This window comes from Nicotiana tomentosiformis, chromosome 10 (genome assembly GCF_000390325.3).
Source record: "Nicotiana tomentosiformis chromosome 10, ASM39032v3, whole genome shotgun sequence".
NCBI classification, from domain to species: Eukaryota; Viridiplantae; Streptophyta; class Magnoliopsida; order Solanales; family Solanaceae; genus Nicotiana; species Nicotiana tomentosiformis.
Genome location: NC_090821.1, coordinates 29341383 through 29358797, shown reverse-complemented (window position 1 = coordinate 29358797; position 17415 = coordinate 29341383). Strand labels below are relative to the sequence as shown.

The 17415-nt window shown below is 39.0% G+C and overlaps 1 protein-coding gene across 1 annotated transcript; it reads left to right on the top strand.

Annotated features, from left to right (window-relative positions):
• Positions 1-1377: 1377 nt before the first annotated feature.
• On the top strand, positions 1378-3498 carry LOC138900630 (uncharacterized). The gene has a single exon (XM_070187733.1). It carries the CDS (start codon positions 2339-2341, stop codon positions 3365-3367), a length of 1029 nt encoding a protein of 342 aa, XP_070043834.1. The 5' UTR covers positions 1378-2338; the 3' UTR covers positions 3368-3498.
• Positions 3499-17415: the final 13917 nt, after the last annotated feature.

The window sequence follows — 17415 nt, the reverse complement described above, 5'->3', positions numbered from 1 at the left end:
CCGGTAAGGTTAGTTGGTCGCTTTGATTTGGTGGACGAAACTGAAGAATCTTTCATTTTTAGCATTATTTTGCAATCTTTCTTCGATTAATGTTGTGTTTACAACTTGAAGTTTAAAAATTATAGGGTTTGTTAATATTTGGGAACCTGCAACTATTGTCTCTTTCTTGGGGTTTAATATGTTATCTGATTTATTTTCTGTACATTTATAGATTTGTTTTTCACTCTTGTTTGTGGTTGTCCATGTCCTCTTTGTCCGATATGTAAGAAGTATGGGTTTTTTGGGATTTGTATATCTGTTATAGGGGGTTTCATTTTTTCTTTATTGCTTGATATATTTAGACTTTATGCCTTGGATACTGCTGATGTGATCCCTTATTCCCTTATTTTTTGTTATTGCATGTGGATGTATCCGGTGTTTTAAAAGGCGTGGGCGTAAGGCGAGACGTTTTACATATGACTCAGTGGGTCATAAGCCCCGAGGCGTGGGGCGTAAGCCCCATATGTATTTAGTTTTTAATATTTTATAAAATAATATAATGACAACAAATATTTATAAACATGTAAAATTGCATAAATATTGAAGAAAACTATATATATGTGTGCTCCATCCCCACAAAAAACTAATCAAAACAATCTATTATACGTTACTTACAAGTACAAGTAATTTGAGTCAAAGAATAAAGTTTTCTATATGGAGGAACAAAAAGGATGATTAACCTACAATTTGAACTTTGAATTTGCTCCTATGAAAAAGAATGTAGTTCTCTTTGTATTTGTAAAAAAAATTAAATATTCGTTACTTTTGGGAGATATAAGCAGACTAGCGGACAAGATAAAAAATTAAAAAAACCATGAATTAAGGTTTAAATCAATAGAAAGGGTCTTTACTTTTAAATTTAATACTTTTGAGTTCCTTTTTAAACCTTTTGAGTAATTATCAAACTGACTTTTGAGAATTTGGATATTATATAAAGGACTGATTTAACAAATTTTGTTTTAATTTGAAAAAGTCTTTGGGGCTTACTCCTTACTAAAAAAACGGGCCCCGAACGCCCGGGTGTACGCCCCAAACGCCTGGGCGTACGCCCCGCAATACGAGGCGTACGCCTCTTGAGACTTTCGCCCCATACCATCGTCCCGGGGCTCGCCCCAAAAACACCTTTTAAAACAGAGGATGTATCTGAAGAATGATGATAAAGTGAACTTCTATTTTAATCATGGGGATGTTTGGGAATTGGTACCTAAGCTATCTTATTCTAAAAGAGATATGCACGTGTTGAGTAGGTATGAAATAGACCATCTTTCTAACATTGATTTGTGTAGAGAATTTTGAGATACTACCGAGTAGAAAATCAGGCAAAGAATCATATAAATCAGGCAGAGAATCAGATCCAATGATTTCCATTTGAGATTCTAAAAGATTACCTCTTGATTGGTATTGCAATAATCTTGGTTGAAAGGATTTTGTGGATCTTAGTTTTTATTGCATTTGATTTTAATAATAAGAAGATTCTAGTATTAGAGGTGGCCTATAAATAGCACTTTAGAACTCATTGTAAATCATCTTGAAGAGAATAACAGTTTTCTCCTTAAGATTACTCTAAATACTTGCTTCTTTCTGTTGGCTTTGTCGTGAGCAAGATTTCTTTGATAAGACTATTCATGAAATAGTCTTCTATTCATCTAATTGTTTTCTTGTTTATACGTCCTACATTACTTCTCGTATCCGAGCCCAGGTTCAGCGGGACGGGTATGGCGATGACAGAGTGATGATGCGAGACTCGGTTTGGATACGCGCTTACAATAAGAAGCTAGTTGTGGTTTTGGTCGCCATAAATATTCTAACGATGTGGGTGGCACACAGTTAATCTCAAAAATTGACTCGTTGATTGTGGCAATGGGCCACATGGAACTTAGTTCAAGGGGGAGAACCGTGAATCGTGATAGTGAGCCACGTGGAACTTAGTTCGAGTGAGAGATTGTTGGGTACTGTGCGAACAAAGTCCCACATTGGTAGTTGACTAGATTGGAAGCCAACATATAACGTGTATGGATTTCTTAATGGGGTGAGGCTTTTTGAGAAAATCCGTGCGGGTTTGGCTCAAAGCGGATATTATCATACCACGTTACGAGTATCTTTGGGTCATTTTAGCCCAACAATTGATATCAGAGCCAACGCTTTTCCTATGGCTGACAGAGTAACTGGAAGATCCCGTGACAACTAGGTAGGAGGAGATGATCAAGGAAATGAAGTAACTACTATTACTACTACTTCCTTGATCTTCCAAGAGAAGTTTCGCTCGCTGCGGGAATATCTTGATCGTAGATTAGACGAGATGAATTTACGTATAGATTTTCATAATACAAGTAGGAGGCCAAGAGGTGAAGCTGGGGAATTTGCCCAAGCATCACATGTGGAAGGACGTGACATTGTCCGTCCATGTCAACGACAAGCCATTCTAGAAGACACGGAGGATGACGAAGAAGAAGATCTTGAGTCGTTCAACAGGGGGAGAGGAAATCAGCAACGTCAAGCTGCACAACGATTTCCTCGAAATGAGGAGTTTCGCCTAAAGGTAGATCTTCCTACTTTTGCTGGCAATCTGAATATTGAGGGGTTCATGGATTGGATTACAGAAGTGGATAGATTCTTTGACTATATGGAGATTCCTGAGGAGCATAGGGTCAAACTAGTAGCCTATAGGTTAAAGGGTGCAGCATTTTCCTGGTGGGAACGTCTACATGACACAAGACGTCGTGTAGGAAAGGGTCAAGTTCGTACTTGGTATCGAATGAAGAAACTGCTAAAGGTTCGATTTTTGCCCCCAGATTATGAGCAATATTTTTTTCTACAGTATCAATGGTGCAGCCAAGGTGACAGATCTGTGCATGATTATACCACTAAATTCATGAGGCTTGCTGAACGCAACAATCTGATAGAGTTTGATAGCCAACAAGTAGCTAGATATATCAATAGATTAAAGCCCACAATCCAGGAAAAGATTGGTGTACAGATGTTGGCAAATGTTGCCGAAGCACAAAATATGGCATTAAAGGAAGAGCTGATGATGCAAGAGAAGAAGGGAGATTGGAGCAGGAAGAATCGCTTTTCGTTCGCACCAACGACTTTGACTAGGATGCACCCACCTATAATTCCCAGAAACAAGCAAAAAAAATTTGCTAATGATAGAGTTGTTGGAAAAAGACCAGTGAATGAAGCACACAAGCAAACACAGGTGAATCTATATGCTAGACCAACTACTGGAAAGTGCTACGGTTGTCATCAAACTGGCATAACTCTAGTTATTGTCCACAGAGGAAGGAATCAACATAGTATAGCGGGGAGAACACATAGAAGATGGTGAGGAGGGTGATGAATTGATATGTGGGCCTGATGGTGACAGTGATGGCGAGGATTTTGATGAAAGACATATCTATGTAGTTCGAAAGATGATGCTAGTCCCAAAGAAGGAAGAGATGACTCAGCACCACGTACTCTTTCACGCCAGGTGTACAATCAACGACAATATTTGTAACTTGATAATTGATGGTGGTAGTAAAAAGAAAATCACTGAAAAAAGTATTATTGAGAAGCTATAGTTACTACTGGGGAAACATCCAAATCCTTACAACATTGGATGGATCAAAACAGTAGGAAATATCCAAGTAATAGAAAGATGCATAGTTTCTCTCTCAATTGGGAAGTACAAAGATGAAGTGTAGTGCAATGTGGTAGACATGGATGCATGTCATCTGTTATTTGGTAGGCCGTAGCAGTTATACAAGGATGCTCACCATTTTGGATGAATGGTGTCGGCCATGAGAAATACTAAAGAAGCTAGGTTCCCGAAACCAATCCGGTTGGATCCTAGCCAAAGAGATCCTAATCTATGGTGTGAATTCTATAGGACTCACGGCCATAGGACTGGGGATTGCCGACATCTTCGAGAAGAAGTGGCAACGTTGCTGAAGATTGGTCACCTAAGAGAGTTCTTAAGCGACCGTGCCACGAACAACTATGTGAGAAGCCTGGATAATGCAAAGCCATCAAAACTGACAGCGGGGTCACCCGGGATGAAAATCAACATGATATTCAGAGGAAATGAAGTCAATAGGGTGACATTTTTGGCAGAAAAGAAGACGGAGATATCAGTGACTCATGGCAAGACGATCCGAGAATTCTAAGAAGATTACATCACCTTCACGGAAGAAGATGCTGATGGACTTCTTCTACCGCACAATGATGCTCTTGTAATTTATCTTAATATTTTAGGTTTCAAAATTAAGCGTGTTTTGGTTGATCCAGGAAGTTTAGCCAACATCATACAATGGATAGTCCTGGAGCAAGCGAAGTTAATCGAAAATATAATTCCGGCGGCAAAGCTCCTAGCTGGCTTCAATCTAACAAGTGTGACAACCCGAGGAGAAATTTTGTTGCCACCCATGTCGAAGGTGTAACGAAGACTACCTTGTTCGAAGTGGTAGATGTCGACATGGGTTATAATGTAATCCTCAGGAGGCTGTGGATACATGAAATGAAGACCGTGCCTTCAACCTACCATAAATTATTGATGTTTCCGACACCAAAAGGGATCAAGCATATAAGAGGAGATCAACCGGATGCAAGGGATATGAAAGCAGTAACTGTTTCCAGCAACAAGGGCAAAGAAACCAACAAATAGCAATTACAGGATCCGGTGCCTTCTCCCTTTCCAACTGAACATGATAAAGACGAGGAGTCATCAGAATTATATCAGGTGCCAAGATCTTTTTAGGCACCAAAGGAGATGGATGCAACCAAGTCAACTGCAGAAGAGCTCGAGCAAGTGGCTTTGTTCGAAGAGTTTTTGGAAAGGAATTCCATTTAGGAACAGGGTTAAGTCCCGAACTCAGGTTAAAACCTATAGATTTTCTTAAATCTAACGTTGATTGCTTTGTTTGGTCACATTCAGATATTCCATGTATTCCATTGGAGATGGCTGTCCACAAACTGAGTCTGGATCCAAACTTACCTCTAGTAATCCAAAAGAAACGACCGATAGCAGAGATCAGAAACAGGTTCTTTAAGAAAGAGGTAACCCGATTACATAACATCAATTCAATTCGAGTGGTAAAGTACCCGGATTGACTAGTTATCGTAGTAGTAGTAGTGCCTAAGAAGAATAACAAATTCAGGATGTACGTAGACTATAAGGATTTGAATAAAGCGTGCCCCAAAGACTCTTTCCCATTCCTAAATATTGATCAAATGATTGATGCTACAGCCGTACACGAGTTAATGAGTTTTCTTGATGCTGAGTCTCGAAATACTTTAGTAGTTGTTGAAGATTGCTCTAGTAGTTGATGAAGATTGCTCTAGAAGTTGAGAAAGTTTTTTTTTTGTTTTTCCATGGTAATTTGTTGTGGGGTAGATTGGTGAAAAGGGAAAAGAAGGTGTGCATACTTTTAGTTTTTTTTCAAATGGGTACTTAAGAGGTGAAAATGGTTTAAGACACTTGTGCAAATTTTTATTTTTAGGGAAAAGGGGAAATATGGAAGGGTTGTTGGCTAAAAAGGTTTAGAAGACATATGCAAATTATTTCTTGGCTCACGATTACGCATTATGCTTGTCTTTAACCCTTCTAGCCTTCGTTTTTGCAGCTCTTGTGAAGTATCTCTTTGCGTGCAGATCATCTTCCTCTATAATTCCTACTTTTTTACCTTTCTTCTTCTGTGACGAAATACCGGTATCCCCATTTAAATTGATCTTCACAATTTCAGCTGGATTAATGTCATAGGGGTCTGGTGAGTCTTAACATTTCCTTGTATTCCTTAAGTGTTGCCTGTTTCCAATGGGGGTGAGTGGAATAATAATTCCAACTTCCTTCCTCTCCTGGCCATATTTTCTCTCACCATTTTCTTCCTCATACAAAATCGCGCTCCAGTATTTATTGCTGGCATCTGTTTATAATATTTTCTTTCTATTGGAGGGAATGTGCAAAGATTTGACACTTTGAGACACCTCTTTTATTTTTCTAACTGCATCACTTTGCTCTTTGCCCCATAGCTGGGCATTCTTCTTCAATATTTTTGTGAGAGAAGAAATATATGTGAAAACATTAGGAATAACATCTCTCACATTATTTATTTGTTACATTTTGCGTTTTCGTACATTAAAGTTTCGTCGTAAGTTAATCGACGTAGGCTCGGGAATGAGATTATTTTTGAGGTTATAAGTATTTATGCTATTTATAACAGGTGATAAGTAAGTGCCGTGAATGTTAGAGAGTAAACAAATCGAAGAAAATGAGTTTCGTTGAAGTTTGACAATTTGGGATAAAATACGGTCCAAGCTATAATACCCTGTATTTATGGACTAGTGCCATACAATGTACCCCATGATCATGATAGTAAAGTATATAAAGTGTGTTAAAAGTGATTAGTATTTTAAGTAATTTGAGATAATTCTTAATTATATGGGTAACTGGTTAATTATTAGTTTAGTGGGAGATTAATAAGCTAATTAGAAAATTGTGGATAAGCTTAATACCTCCCAATGTGGCAGCAAGTAGGGGCTCTTAATCAAGCCAAATATTACTAGGTAAGTTATGTGGCTAGGTGGAATATTTAGGTAATTCTTTGGCTAAGTCATCTTATAAAGTGGGGCCCACACCCACTATGATAAAGACACCTCCCTATATTATTAAAGGGAAATGTATATGCTTGCTAGTAACGGATGGAAATTCTCAAAAAGGAATTCTTATAAACCCCTACAATGCTATAGCAGCGTGAGTTGCAAATTCTAAGGGAGCACGGTACAATCTTTCTCAAGAACATCATACGAATTTTTCCCTACTTCGATCCATCGTTACGTGTTTTATCGCGATTGACGTGTGTTAGCGGAATTGCCAAGAGAATCAGCTGAGGTATGTTAAGGCTATCCCTTCTTTCATTTTGGTATGATCTATATGATACACCGAAATGAGAAAACGAGCAACTTTCATAAATGACTCTATTTATAGAAGTACTAGGGGTGCCTATGTTATTGATTCCCCATGTGTCCTATATTCATGAGTCTCAGAAAATACGTAAGTTGATAAAGTTTATCCGAAGGTATATTGATCTTATGACATTCCGAAAAATCTTATTAACTTACTTCTTATGCATTTCATTCATTTATACATGTACATTGACCCATTACCAGATGACGTTATATATGCGTATATTATATGTATATGGGATATGAAAAAAGGTTACGGCGTTATATACGCACCACCACCTGATCAGTTGGTATATATTGATGATTTCGCCCACAGAGGCGGAGATGATATGATGGGATGCCCTCAGAGGCTTGATGATGTTATGTATAGATATATCTATGCATGATACGACATTTATACGCACATGCATGACTTTATAATATTTCAGGACTCACAAAGTTATTTAGACTTACACGCGGATTCCTCTACTCCATGTTTCCTTTATGTATTTTATACTAATTTTCATGCCTTACATACTTAATACATTATTCGTACTGACGCACCTATTTCCTGGGGCCTGCGTTTCATGCCCGTAGGTGTAGGTAAACAGGCTAACGATTTCCCTTCTTAGGATCCTGCTCAGCGAGAGCTGGCGTGATCTATTTGATTCGGAGCTTCTTTTAGGTTTTGGTACGATATGCTTGTATACATATATGGGTATGATGTGGCCCAGTCCCATCCTTTATATAGATGTACACTCTATTAGAGGTCTGTAGATAGTCATGTATAGTTGGATAGTATATGGCCTTATCGGCTCGCCCTACCGTATTCCGTATATATACATACATATATCTTTTGGGCACATTTTCTTGCGTATGTTATTCACACAATTAAGTAGTTTGCTACCAGACGTTATGCATTTCCTACACTTATTTCATGTTTTATCTTAGACGTATGCTTAGGGGTGTTCGATAGGTAGGCTCGGGCACTCGTCATGGCCCATGGGTTTGGGTCGTGACATTATTATTCCCAAAAATTACTGGATTTGCTTCGACATGAAACCAATATCGGGGAACTTGAGAAGTTCCTGAGAAATGTGACGACCTAGAGTGTATTCTCCATGGGTAAATGTATGACAAAAAACTCAATTGTATTACTTTTGCAAAAATTATTTTTTCGGCTGAAAGCATGATGCCATTTTTCGCACTTAAAGAAGCAAAATGATTGAGCAAACTAATGTGCTCCTCCCGAGTATCACTGAATAGAAAAATATCATCAATCTAAACAAGTGATGTGTGGAGGATGGGCTGAAATATTTTTATCATGGCCTTTTGAAACAAAGATGGAGCAGTTTTTAAATCGAAAGGCATGATCTTCACTTAAAATGGTGATCGGGAATGTAAATTTTTTTCCCTATCATCCGGGTGGATTCCCAACTACCAAAATCTTAATTTGAGATCAAACTTAGAAAAATATTTTGCCTTGGCAAGTTGGGAGAAAAGGGTGATTGTTCGGGATAGGAAATTTATCATCCAAAAGAAAATGATTGAGTGGTTGGTAATTAATTACCAATCTCAGATTACCTCTTATTTGCTCGTCTCTTTTGTTAACATAAAATGCTTTGCACGCCCATTGTGAATTTAATAGCTCAATGAGATCAAAATTCACTATTTCTTGGCACTCTTTTTTTGCAAGCTGAAGGTAGTCGGGATTCATACCAGAGTGACTTGCCTTTGTAGAATTGATATTCTCATTTTTCTTGAAAGGCAACTTGATGAAGAACTCTTCATTTTTCCATAAAGGATTGTCACAGTTGGTTAAGAATTCAGTGTGAGATTCTACACAGGAGTACTGTGTGATTTGTGCTTCATTTTCCCGTACTTGATCTTCTTCTATGAGCTGGAACAATCTTGGACTGCACATTATGGCTTGAATTGATTTTTGAATGCTATTCCATTGGCTTTGATTTGGAGTTTGTCCTAAAAAAACTCTATAAATGTCAAAACCAATAATCAAATCCTTGCTTAGGACATCTAACCCAATCAATTTGGTCCTGTACTTCAGTCCTGGGAAGAATTCGATAGTGATCGGGTGCTTGGTAATGACAGTTGTGGCCAGAATTTCATTTGAGGATGTGTTGAACTTCTTGAAGTACGTCACCCAATACTTATCTGGAAAGTCCGCAAGATTAATGAGCGAGGAGGCTGCTCCCGTGTAAAAGAAAGCTATGACATATGTTAGTTTGTCCCACTTGGATGCATACACCTTGATTTCTGCTTCCGGAATCACCGTGATACTGTGAATCTCCTCTTTTACCTTTGGCCTTGGTTCTGAAATTTGGTATTGATCATCACCATATTCCTCATAAACATCTAGGGAAAAGAGAGTCTGTTATGTGAGCTCATCTTCAAGTGAAACTCTGATTCAAGGTCGTCGTGTCATCCTCACTGAAATGAACGCCTGTGTAATCTGCAATTTTAGAGAGAAGCCTAATAGACTTTTTGGACTGCGGGCAGTTCCGCGCAAAATGTCCTAGTTTATTACAAATAATATAGGCACTATTTCTCCTTGCATTGCCCGGCCTTCTTCTTCTGAAGTATTTTATTTTCCTTCTGAACTTGGACTTGTCGCCTGAGAATTTTGGTAATTTGAACCTTTTGAACTTCTTCCTTGGCTCTTGACATGAGCAATCTTTCTTTCATATGATTAGAAAAATAAAAAAAAATATTTCCATATATATTTCTCCTCTCACAAAAATGTTGAAGAAGAATGCCCAACGATGGGACAAGGAGCAAAGTGATGCAGATAACAAAATAAAAGAGATATCCTAAAGTGTCAAATCTTTGCACATTCCCTCCAATGGAAAACAATATTGCAGGCAGATACCAGCAATGAATATCAGTGGAAGATTCAAGGATGCTGAACAACATTATCATTCCACTTTCAATGAGATTCTTGCAGTGAAAAATGGGATTAAAAAGTTCAATTGTTTCCTAATTCACTCATAGTTTCTTATTGAGATAGATATAAAAGCTTTTCCCAGGATGATCCAGTTGAATCCAAAGATCAATACGAATCCACAAATTCTCAGAATGGCTCAGTAGTTCTCTCCCTATAAATTTCAGGCCAAGCACTTGAAAGGAAAATATAATTTTCTTGCTGATTTTCTTTTAAGGCCATGTGAATTTTCCAAAAGGTTTCAAAAAGGTTCCACCCCTTGTGGTATCAGACACAGGAAGAAGAGGTCGACAAGCCAAATGTTCATGTTTTCAGAGACCCCGTGGCCAAGTTCCTTATCAATGTCATCACATCACCCGTCGGAGCGATTAAATTTTTTGGATCCTCTTGATCCGTTCATCTTACTTGGAAGCAAGAATTTTTATGAACTCCAAGTTTTCAGAGCAGGCATTATCCATCAGGAGTAGCCATATTGCCAGAGTTTTCATAGCACATACTAGGAATTCTCCAAAGGAGCTTTTATGGTTATTTTGGTATCGATGTCATCAATACTACATTCTTATGGAATTTAAATGTGGTGACTTTCGGGATTTTGAAAATTTTGAGCCCTACCTAAAAATATTTTTATTGTGGTTCAAACCTCAAAAATATTGAGTTCATCATTGTAATTCTAGTAGAGCCAAAATATTTATATTTCACAGGACATTTGACATTGTCCAAAGCTCCATTCATGTGATCCCTACAGTTTCTCTTTGCTATCATTATCTAGACACAATTCAAGCAAGGGAAACAAAGTTTGCTGAAGCCCAAAAGATGATTTTTCAGCAGAACAGACACATTCCAAAGGTGATATAGCCAGGAGAAGAAGAGAATTACAATTATTCTTCCACCTACCCTCTTTAGGAAAATATTAAAGCAGAGTTCAAAGAATACATGGCGCTGCTTGTAGACTCACAAGACCTATATAAAATTAATCCAGCAAAAATTGCTAAGTTTATTTTAAATGGGGAAAACAATACTCCGTCGCAGAAGAGGACATGTTAAAGAGCAAGGGTTATGGAAGATCATATGCATATAAAGAGATATTTCAAAAGAGCTGAAAAGCGAAGGCTAGAAGAGTTAAAGACAAGCATAATGCGTAATCATGAGCCAAAAAATAATTTGCATAAGTCTTCTAAACCTTTTTATCCAACTACCCTTCCATAATTCCCCTTTTCCCTAAAAATAAAAATTTACACAAGTGTCTTAAATCATTTTCACCTCTTATGTACCCATTTGAAAAAATAAAAGTATGCACATCTTCTTTTCCCTTTTCATCACTCTACCCCATAAGAAATTACCATGGAAAAGCAAAACAATCTGCTTAAGTCTTTCACCTTTTAGTCACTTTAACCCACCAAATGTTACTTGCTATAAAGTTCCCAAAGTTCTATGCCATGCAAGAACTATTCAAGGGCCCCTCATTTCACCAAAGAAAAGTCATTCATGTCAAGCCATAAATTTTCTCAAGTTCTAGGCCATACAAGTACTATTCAAGGGTGTCTCATGTAATCAAAGAAAAGTCATCCATGTCAAGTCATATATTTACCCAAACCCAATGCCATGCAAATGCTATTCATGGGTCCTTTTGTCATCATCCATGTCTTGTCCAAACCAAAAACCAAAATCCAAGGCCATTCAATTTGTTTTTTAGTTCATGATCATGCCTTTATGCTTTGTCCATTAGCCAAATAAGAATCTTACATTGTAAGAATTTTTATGTTTGTTGTACTTTTTTTATGCCACTTGCTCTATGTAATTAAATAAAGGTAGTACATGTACTAGCTTTCCATCTCCTATAAATATGATCCTTTGTAGTAGTTGGAGATCATCGTATGTCCAACCTATCTTATGTCTAACCTAGTTTTCTTGTAAAAACTCTCGTGTAATAAAATGTCTTCTTCTTTCTAAGTCTCTTATAGTTTCTTCCCCCAAAATATGGGGATACGGTTGGTTTATCTTTGAGTGTACAGTCTCGAATTACTTTAATACTTGAGGAAGATTGCTTTAGTAGTTGAGGAAGATTGCTCTAGTAATTGAGGAAGATTGCTTTAGTAGTTAAGAAAGATTGATTTAGTAGTTGTAGCATTAGGAGGGCAAGACTTTTCCGAGTTTGCTGTTGACGGCTTAGTTGTGGCGAGAGACTTCTTTTGTGAGCCTCCACCCCCCCCAGTAGGAAGACTATTGTACGAATAATTCAACCGCTGCTAAGGTGATTCAATCTCTACCGGGATTCGCAGAGATCGATAAAATACTGTCACGATCCAATACTCTAACCTGTCGTGATGACGCCTATCGATGGTACTAGGCAAGCCGACTTTTCAAAATACTTCAATATTTCATAAAAAGGATAATTCAAAGCTTTTTCATACTAGAAATGTTTACAAAAACCGGAGTTGAATTCAAAATAAAATGCGGAACCCAAACATCGGGGTGTCACAATGTCATGAGCATCTAAATATCCAGTCTAATAAAAACAGTGTCTAAGTATCAATACAGGAAAGAAAGAAAACATATAAGGAGAGACAAGGTCTGCGGATGCCGGCAGCTACCTCGTAGTCTCCGGTACTCGATCGCGCACGAACTCAACGACCTCCATGATCAAACACACCTGGATCTGCACACGAAGTGCAGGGTGTAGCATGGGTACAATCAACTCAACAAGTAACAGAAATAAATAAGGAACAGAGAAGGTAGTGACGAGCTATACAAATACAGTCCATTTTCAATAATTCCAGCAAAGAATAGACATGCTTTCAAATACGGCAGTTCAAATCAAATAAGTTTTATACAGTTACAGTGCAGGTAAATTCGGATATAGAATCTTTCAGAAATTTCACGACAATGACAGATAGCAACTAAGTGCATCAACAAATGAAAAAGTAAGTACAGCCTCTCAGGGCAACAGTCACTCAACTCGTCACAACATCTCAATCACTTGGCTCTCAGCCCTCAGTACTCATACTCAATAGGGACCTGCGCTCACTGTGGGTGTGCAGACTCCGGAGGGGCTCCTTTAGCCCAAGCGCTATATCCGCACGGACAACTCACGTGCTGCACGGACAACTCACATGCTATAGTATAAATATGTGGAACTGCACGGACAACTCACGTGTTTCATGGACAACTCACGTGCCATAGTATCAATATGTGAAACTGCACGGACAACTCACGTGCTTCACGGACAACTCACGTGCTATAGTATCAATATGTAAAACCGCATGAACAACTCACGTGCTGCACGGATAACTCACATGCCACAGTATCAATACCACATAGACACACCCTCGGCCTCACTCAGTCATCAACCTCTCTAATCTCTCGGGCTCTCGGAAATCACAAAGATTGGCCCAAACAAATATAACATAGTGTATCAACAAGAATCAAGAAGAGGCTGAGATATGATATGCAAGTAAAACCATGACTGAGTACAAGACAACAATCAACAAGTAATTCAATAAGTACGTGACCTCTGCGGGTCCTAACAGTACCATCACATAGCCTAAGCATGATTTCTAACATGATTTGCAGCCAAATTTTTATAACACAGGGAGAGCATATAGCTAGCAACAAGTTATTCAACTTTACAATTTCATGGAATGGACCTAGTCCCAATTCCTACGGTGCACGCCCACATGCCCGTCACCTAGCATGTGCGTCACCTCCAAAAATACTCACATAATCCAATAATTTGGGGTTTCATACCCTCAAGACCAGATTTAAAACTGTTACTTAAGTCAAACCGCGTAAAATTCTACTCCGCAATGCCTTTGCCCCTCGAATCAATCTCCAAATACTCCGAATCTAGCCACAAGTAGTACGATATAATTAATATAGGCTAAAAGAATAAATTCCACAAGCAAAATACAAAATTATAAGCCAAAATCTGAAATTAGCTCAAACCCGACCCCCGAGTCCACGTCTCGAAATCCGATAAAAGTTACAAAACCCGAAAGCCCATTCACTCATGAGTCTAACCATACTAAATTCATCAAAATTCGACATTATTTGGTCCTCCAAATCGCCAAAATCCATTCTCCAATTCTCAAGCCCTAAACCCCCAAATTGCACTTCAAAATCTCGCTAATTAGGTGGAGAAATCAGTAGGGAATCAAGATTTATGATCAAAAAATGAGTACAAGAAGCTTACCTCAATAATCCCCTGGAAAAGCTTATCCAAAATCGCTTAAGTCTGAGTCTCAAATGGTGAAATAAGACTAAAATCGCGAACCCTTACTTTTTAAACCTTCTGCCCAGACTTTTCGCATCTGCGGACCCATTGTCGCATCTGCGCCTATCGCAGGTGCGGAAACCGATCGCATCTGCGGCTAAAACTCGCACCTGCGGCCATCGCAGGCACGGGAAAATCATTGCACCTGCGGCTTCTGCTCAACTCCTCCTTGGCCGCTTCTGCGGTCCCATCCCCGCTTCTGCGAGCTCGCACGTGCGGTTCCCACTCCGTAGGCGCGATTACACAAACAACAGCAGCACTTCAGCTGCCCCTTTCATATCCAAACCAAGTCCGAAACCTCTCGAATTCCCCCCGAGACACCCGGGAAATCAACCAAACATGCCAACAAGTCATATAATACAATACGAACTTAGTCAAACCTTCGAATCACTCAAAACAACATCAAAACACCGATTACACCGGGATTCAAGCCTAAAGAACTTTTAAACTTTCAAATTCCGCAAACGACACCGAAACCTACCAAACCACGTCCGATTGATCTCAAATTTTGCACACAAGTCATATTCAACATTACGGACCTATTCTTCCGGAATCGGAATCCGACCCTGATATCAAAAAGTCAACCCTCCCGGTCAAACTTCCCAAAAAATTTGACTTTCACCATTTCAAACCTAAATTAGCTACAGACCTCAAATTCACAGTTCGGACACGCTTCTAAGTCCAAAATCACCCAACAGAGTTAACAGAATCGACGAAACTCCATTCCGGAGTCGTCTTCACACACTTCCGACTACAGTAAAAATTCTATGACTTAAGCTTCCGTTTTAGGGACTAATTGTCCCAAAACACTCCGAAACCAAAAATAAAACTTCCCAGCAAGTCACATAAGCAAAAGCAGATACGGGGAAAATAGTAAATAGGGGATCGGGGCTAATACACTCAAAATGACCGACCGAGTTATTACATCCTCCCCCTCTTAAAATAATCGTTCATCCTCGAACGATCATAGAGACATACCTGAAGTGGTGAAAAGATGAGGATAACGGCTGCGCATATTAGGCTCGGTCTCCCAAGTCGCCTCCTCGACTGGCTGGCCCCTCCACTGAACCTTCACAGAAGCAATATTCTTTGACCTCAGCTTTCAAACCTGCCTATCCAAGATCTCCACCGACTCCTCAACATAAGATAAATTCTTGTCCAATTGGACTGAGCTGAAATCCAATACGTGAGACGGATCGCCGTGATACTTCCGTAGCAAAGAAACATGGAATACTGGATGAACTCCTGCTAGACTGGGAGGCAAGGCAAGCTCATAAGTAACCTTCCCAATACGCTGCAATACCTCAAATGGACCGATAAAACTCGGGCTCAGCTTGCCCTTCTTTCCGAACCTCATAACACCCTTCATATGTGAAACCCGGAGTAAGACACTCTCTCCAACCATAAATGCAATATTGCGAACCTTCCGATCCGCGTAACTCTTTTGTCTGGACTGGGCTGAGCGTATTCTATCCTGAATCATCTTAACCTTCTCCAGAGCATCCTGAACCAAGTCTGTACCCAATAATATAGCCTCACCCAGCTCAAACCAACGCACCGGAGACCTACACCGCCTACCATACAGTGCCAGTATTATATTTTCTTATCCATCATACCAAACGACTTTTAAGAGTTTCGAAGGTGTGTGTTTTATTTATATTGGAGATTTTGGGCTCAAAGCTTGGGCCCAATACTTCCAATATTAAAGTAGTCTTCTCCAGATCTTTCTCAATGGTTGGGTTTTTGTTCTTTTTCTTATTGGACACTAAGACTAGGCCTAATTTATCCATAGGAACCACACATATCTCCTTATCTTTATCATTTTCCTTTGGGCCTGAAATAATTTCAAGGCCAGAACCTCCCCATCATATGTTTTTGAGTTGTCCCCCTCTCATTCTTCTCCCCCTCTACTTGTGTACCCCACCTTATGCGAATCTATCTTATTGGGCACTAAAACTAGGCCTAATTCATCTATAGGAGCCACACTAGCCTCTTTACCTTTATTATTATCTTTTGGGTCTACAATTATTTCAAGACCCAAGTCCGCCCCTACATAATTTTTAGATTTTCCCCCTCTTTTATCTTTATTATCTTCGCATCTATTAGACTCTTCCACCTCACGTGACTTACTCGTATAATTTGAATCACTATCAGCTCCTATGTGATTGCTACAATGCCAACTACTTATCAAATTTCTCCATCTTCTCCTCAATCTCAATTTATCTTATCCTAGCCGGTATCTCAGACCAAATCGGTAGAGAGAAAACAAAATTGTTATGTTCCAGATCTATCACACCAGCAATCGAGATTGGGTCCCCTCCCACTTTGAACGAGCCCATCTCAAATGGTCTTTTAGACCAGTCTCCTCCTCTGTCTCCAACCAAGTCCCACACTGATCACCTATTCCCTTCATAATCTTCTAAGTCCATAGATGTAGATGAAGACCCATCACTCTAATCCATTACCAGTCGAGTTTACATTTTCTAGTATGCAAATTGGAGACAGTGATCATCAGCTCAACTCCAGATTTGCTTCTTGCCACCTCCAGCCGCCTACTATAATGTGTTATGCCAGCCTTCTAGTCGGAACGCAAAGAGAAACTGGACCATTCATGTCATAAACTCCTACAGCCCTGTACCAATTACTAATAACAACCCATTTTCTAACATCAGTAGCAGTGAGAAGATTTGAAATTTTGCGCACAAACCTTTACCAAGCATATGTTCAACAGATCTTTGTCCGTCAAGGCAGATGATCCTGAAACTTTTATGTACCCTCTTTTATTCTGCTCAATACCCAAATTCTGAGAGTTCGCTGGCCACTTGCTTTTGCAAATTTTTTCAGCCAAGGAAGAATAGAGTTCTGGGATTATGGCCTCTTGAATAGCTAAGACTGGTTGAGAAACACGACCTCTCTTGTTGATGAGTCTCTTTATTTTAGTTGTTGTCTCATTCCTACCTTTATTAAAATTATTTTCTGGCAAAATAATCACTGATCTCCTTTGTCCTTGTACTGCAAGATGTTGAAGAATCTACCATATTCATTTAATTTTTGAGAACAGAAAAGTTGGGACAGGTGCTCCTTCATCTTCACTTCTTAAATGTATTACCTCTTGCTTCCGATGCCAAATGTAATAAATGGCAGATCTAAAGTAAAGTCTTTTTTTTACTTAAGTACATTGTGCGCATCTTGTACTTACTTTGTTCAACACACTCGTACCGTGTAT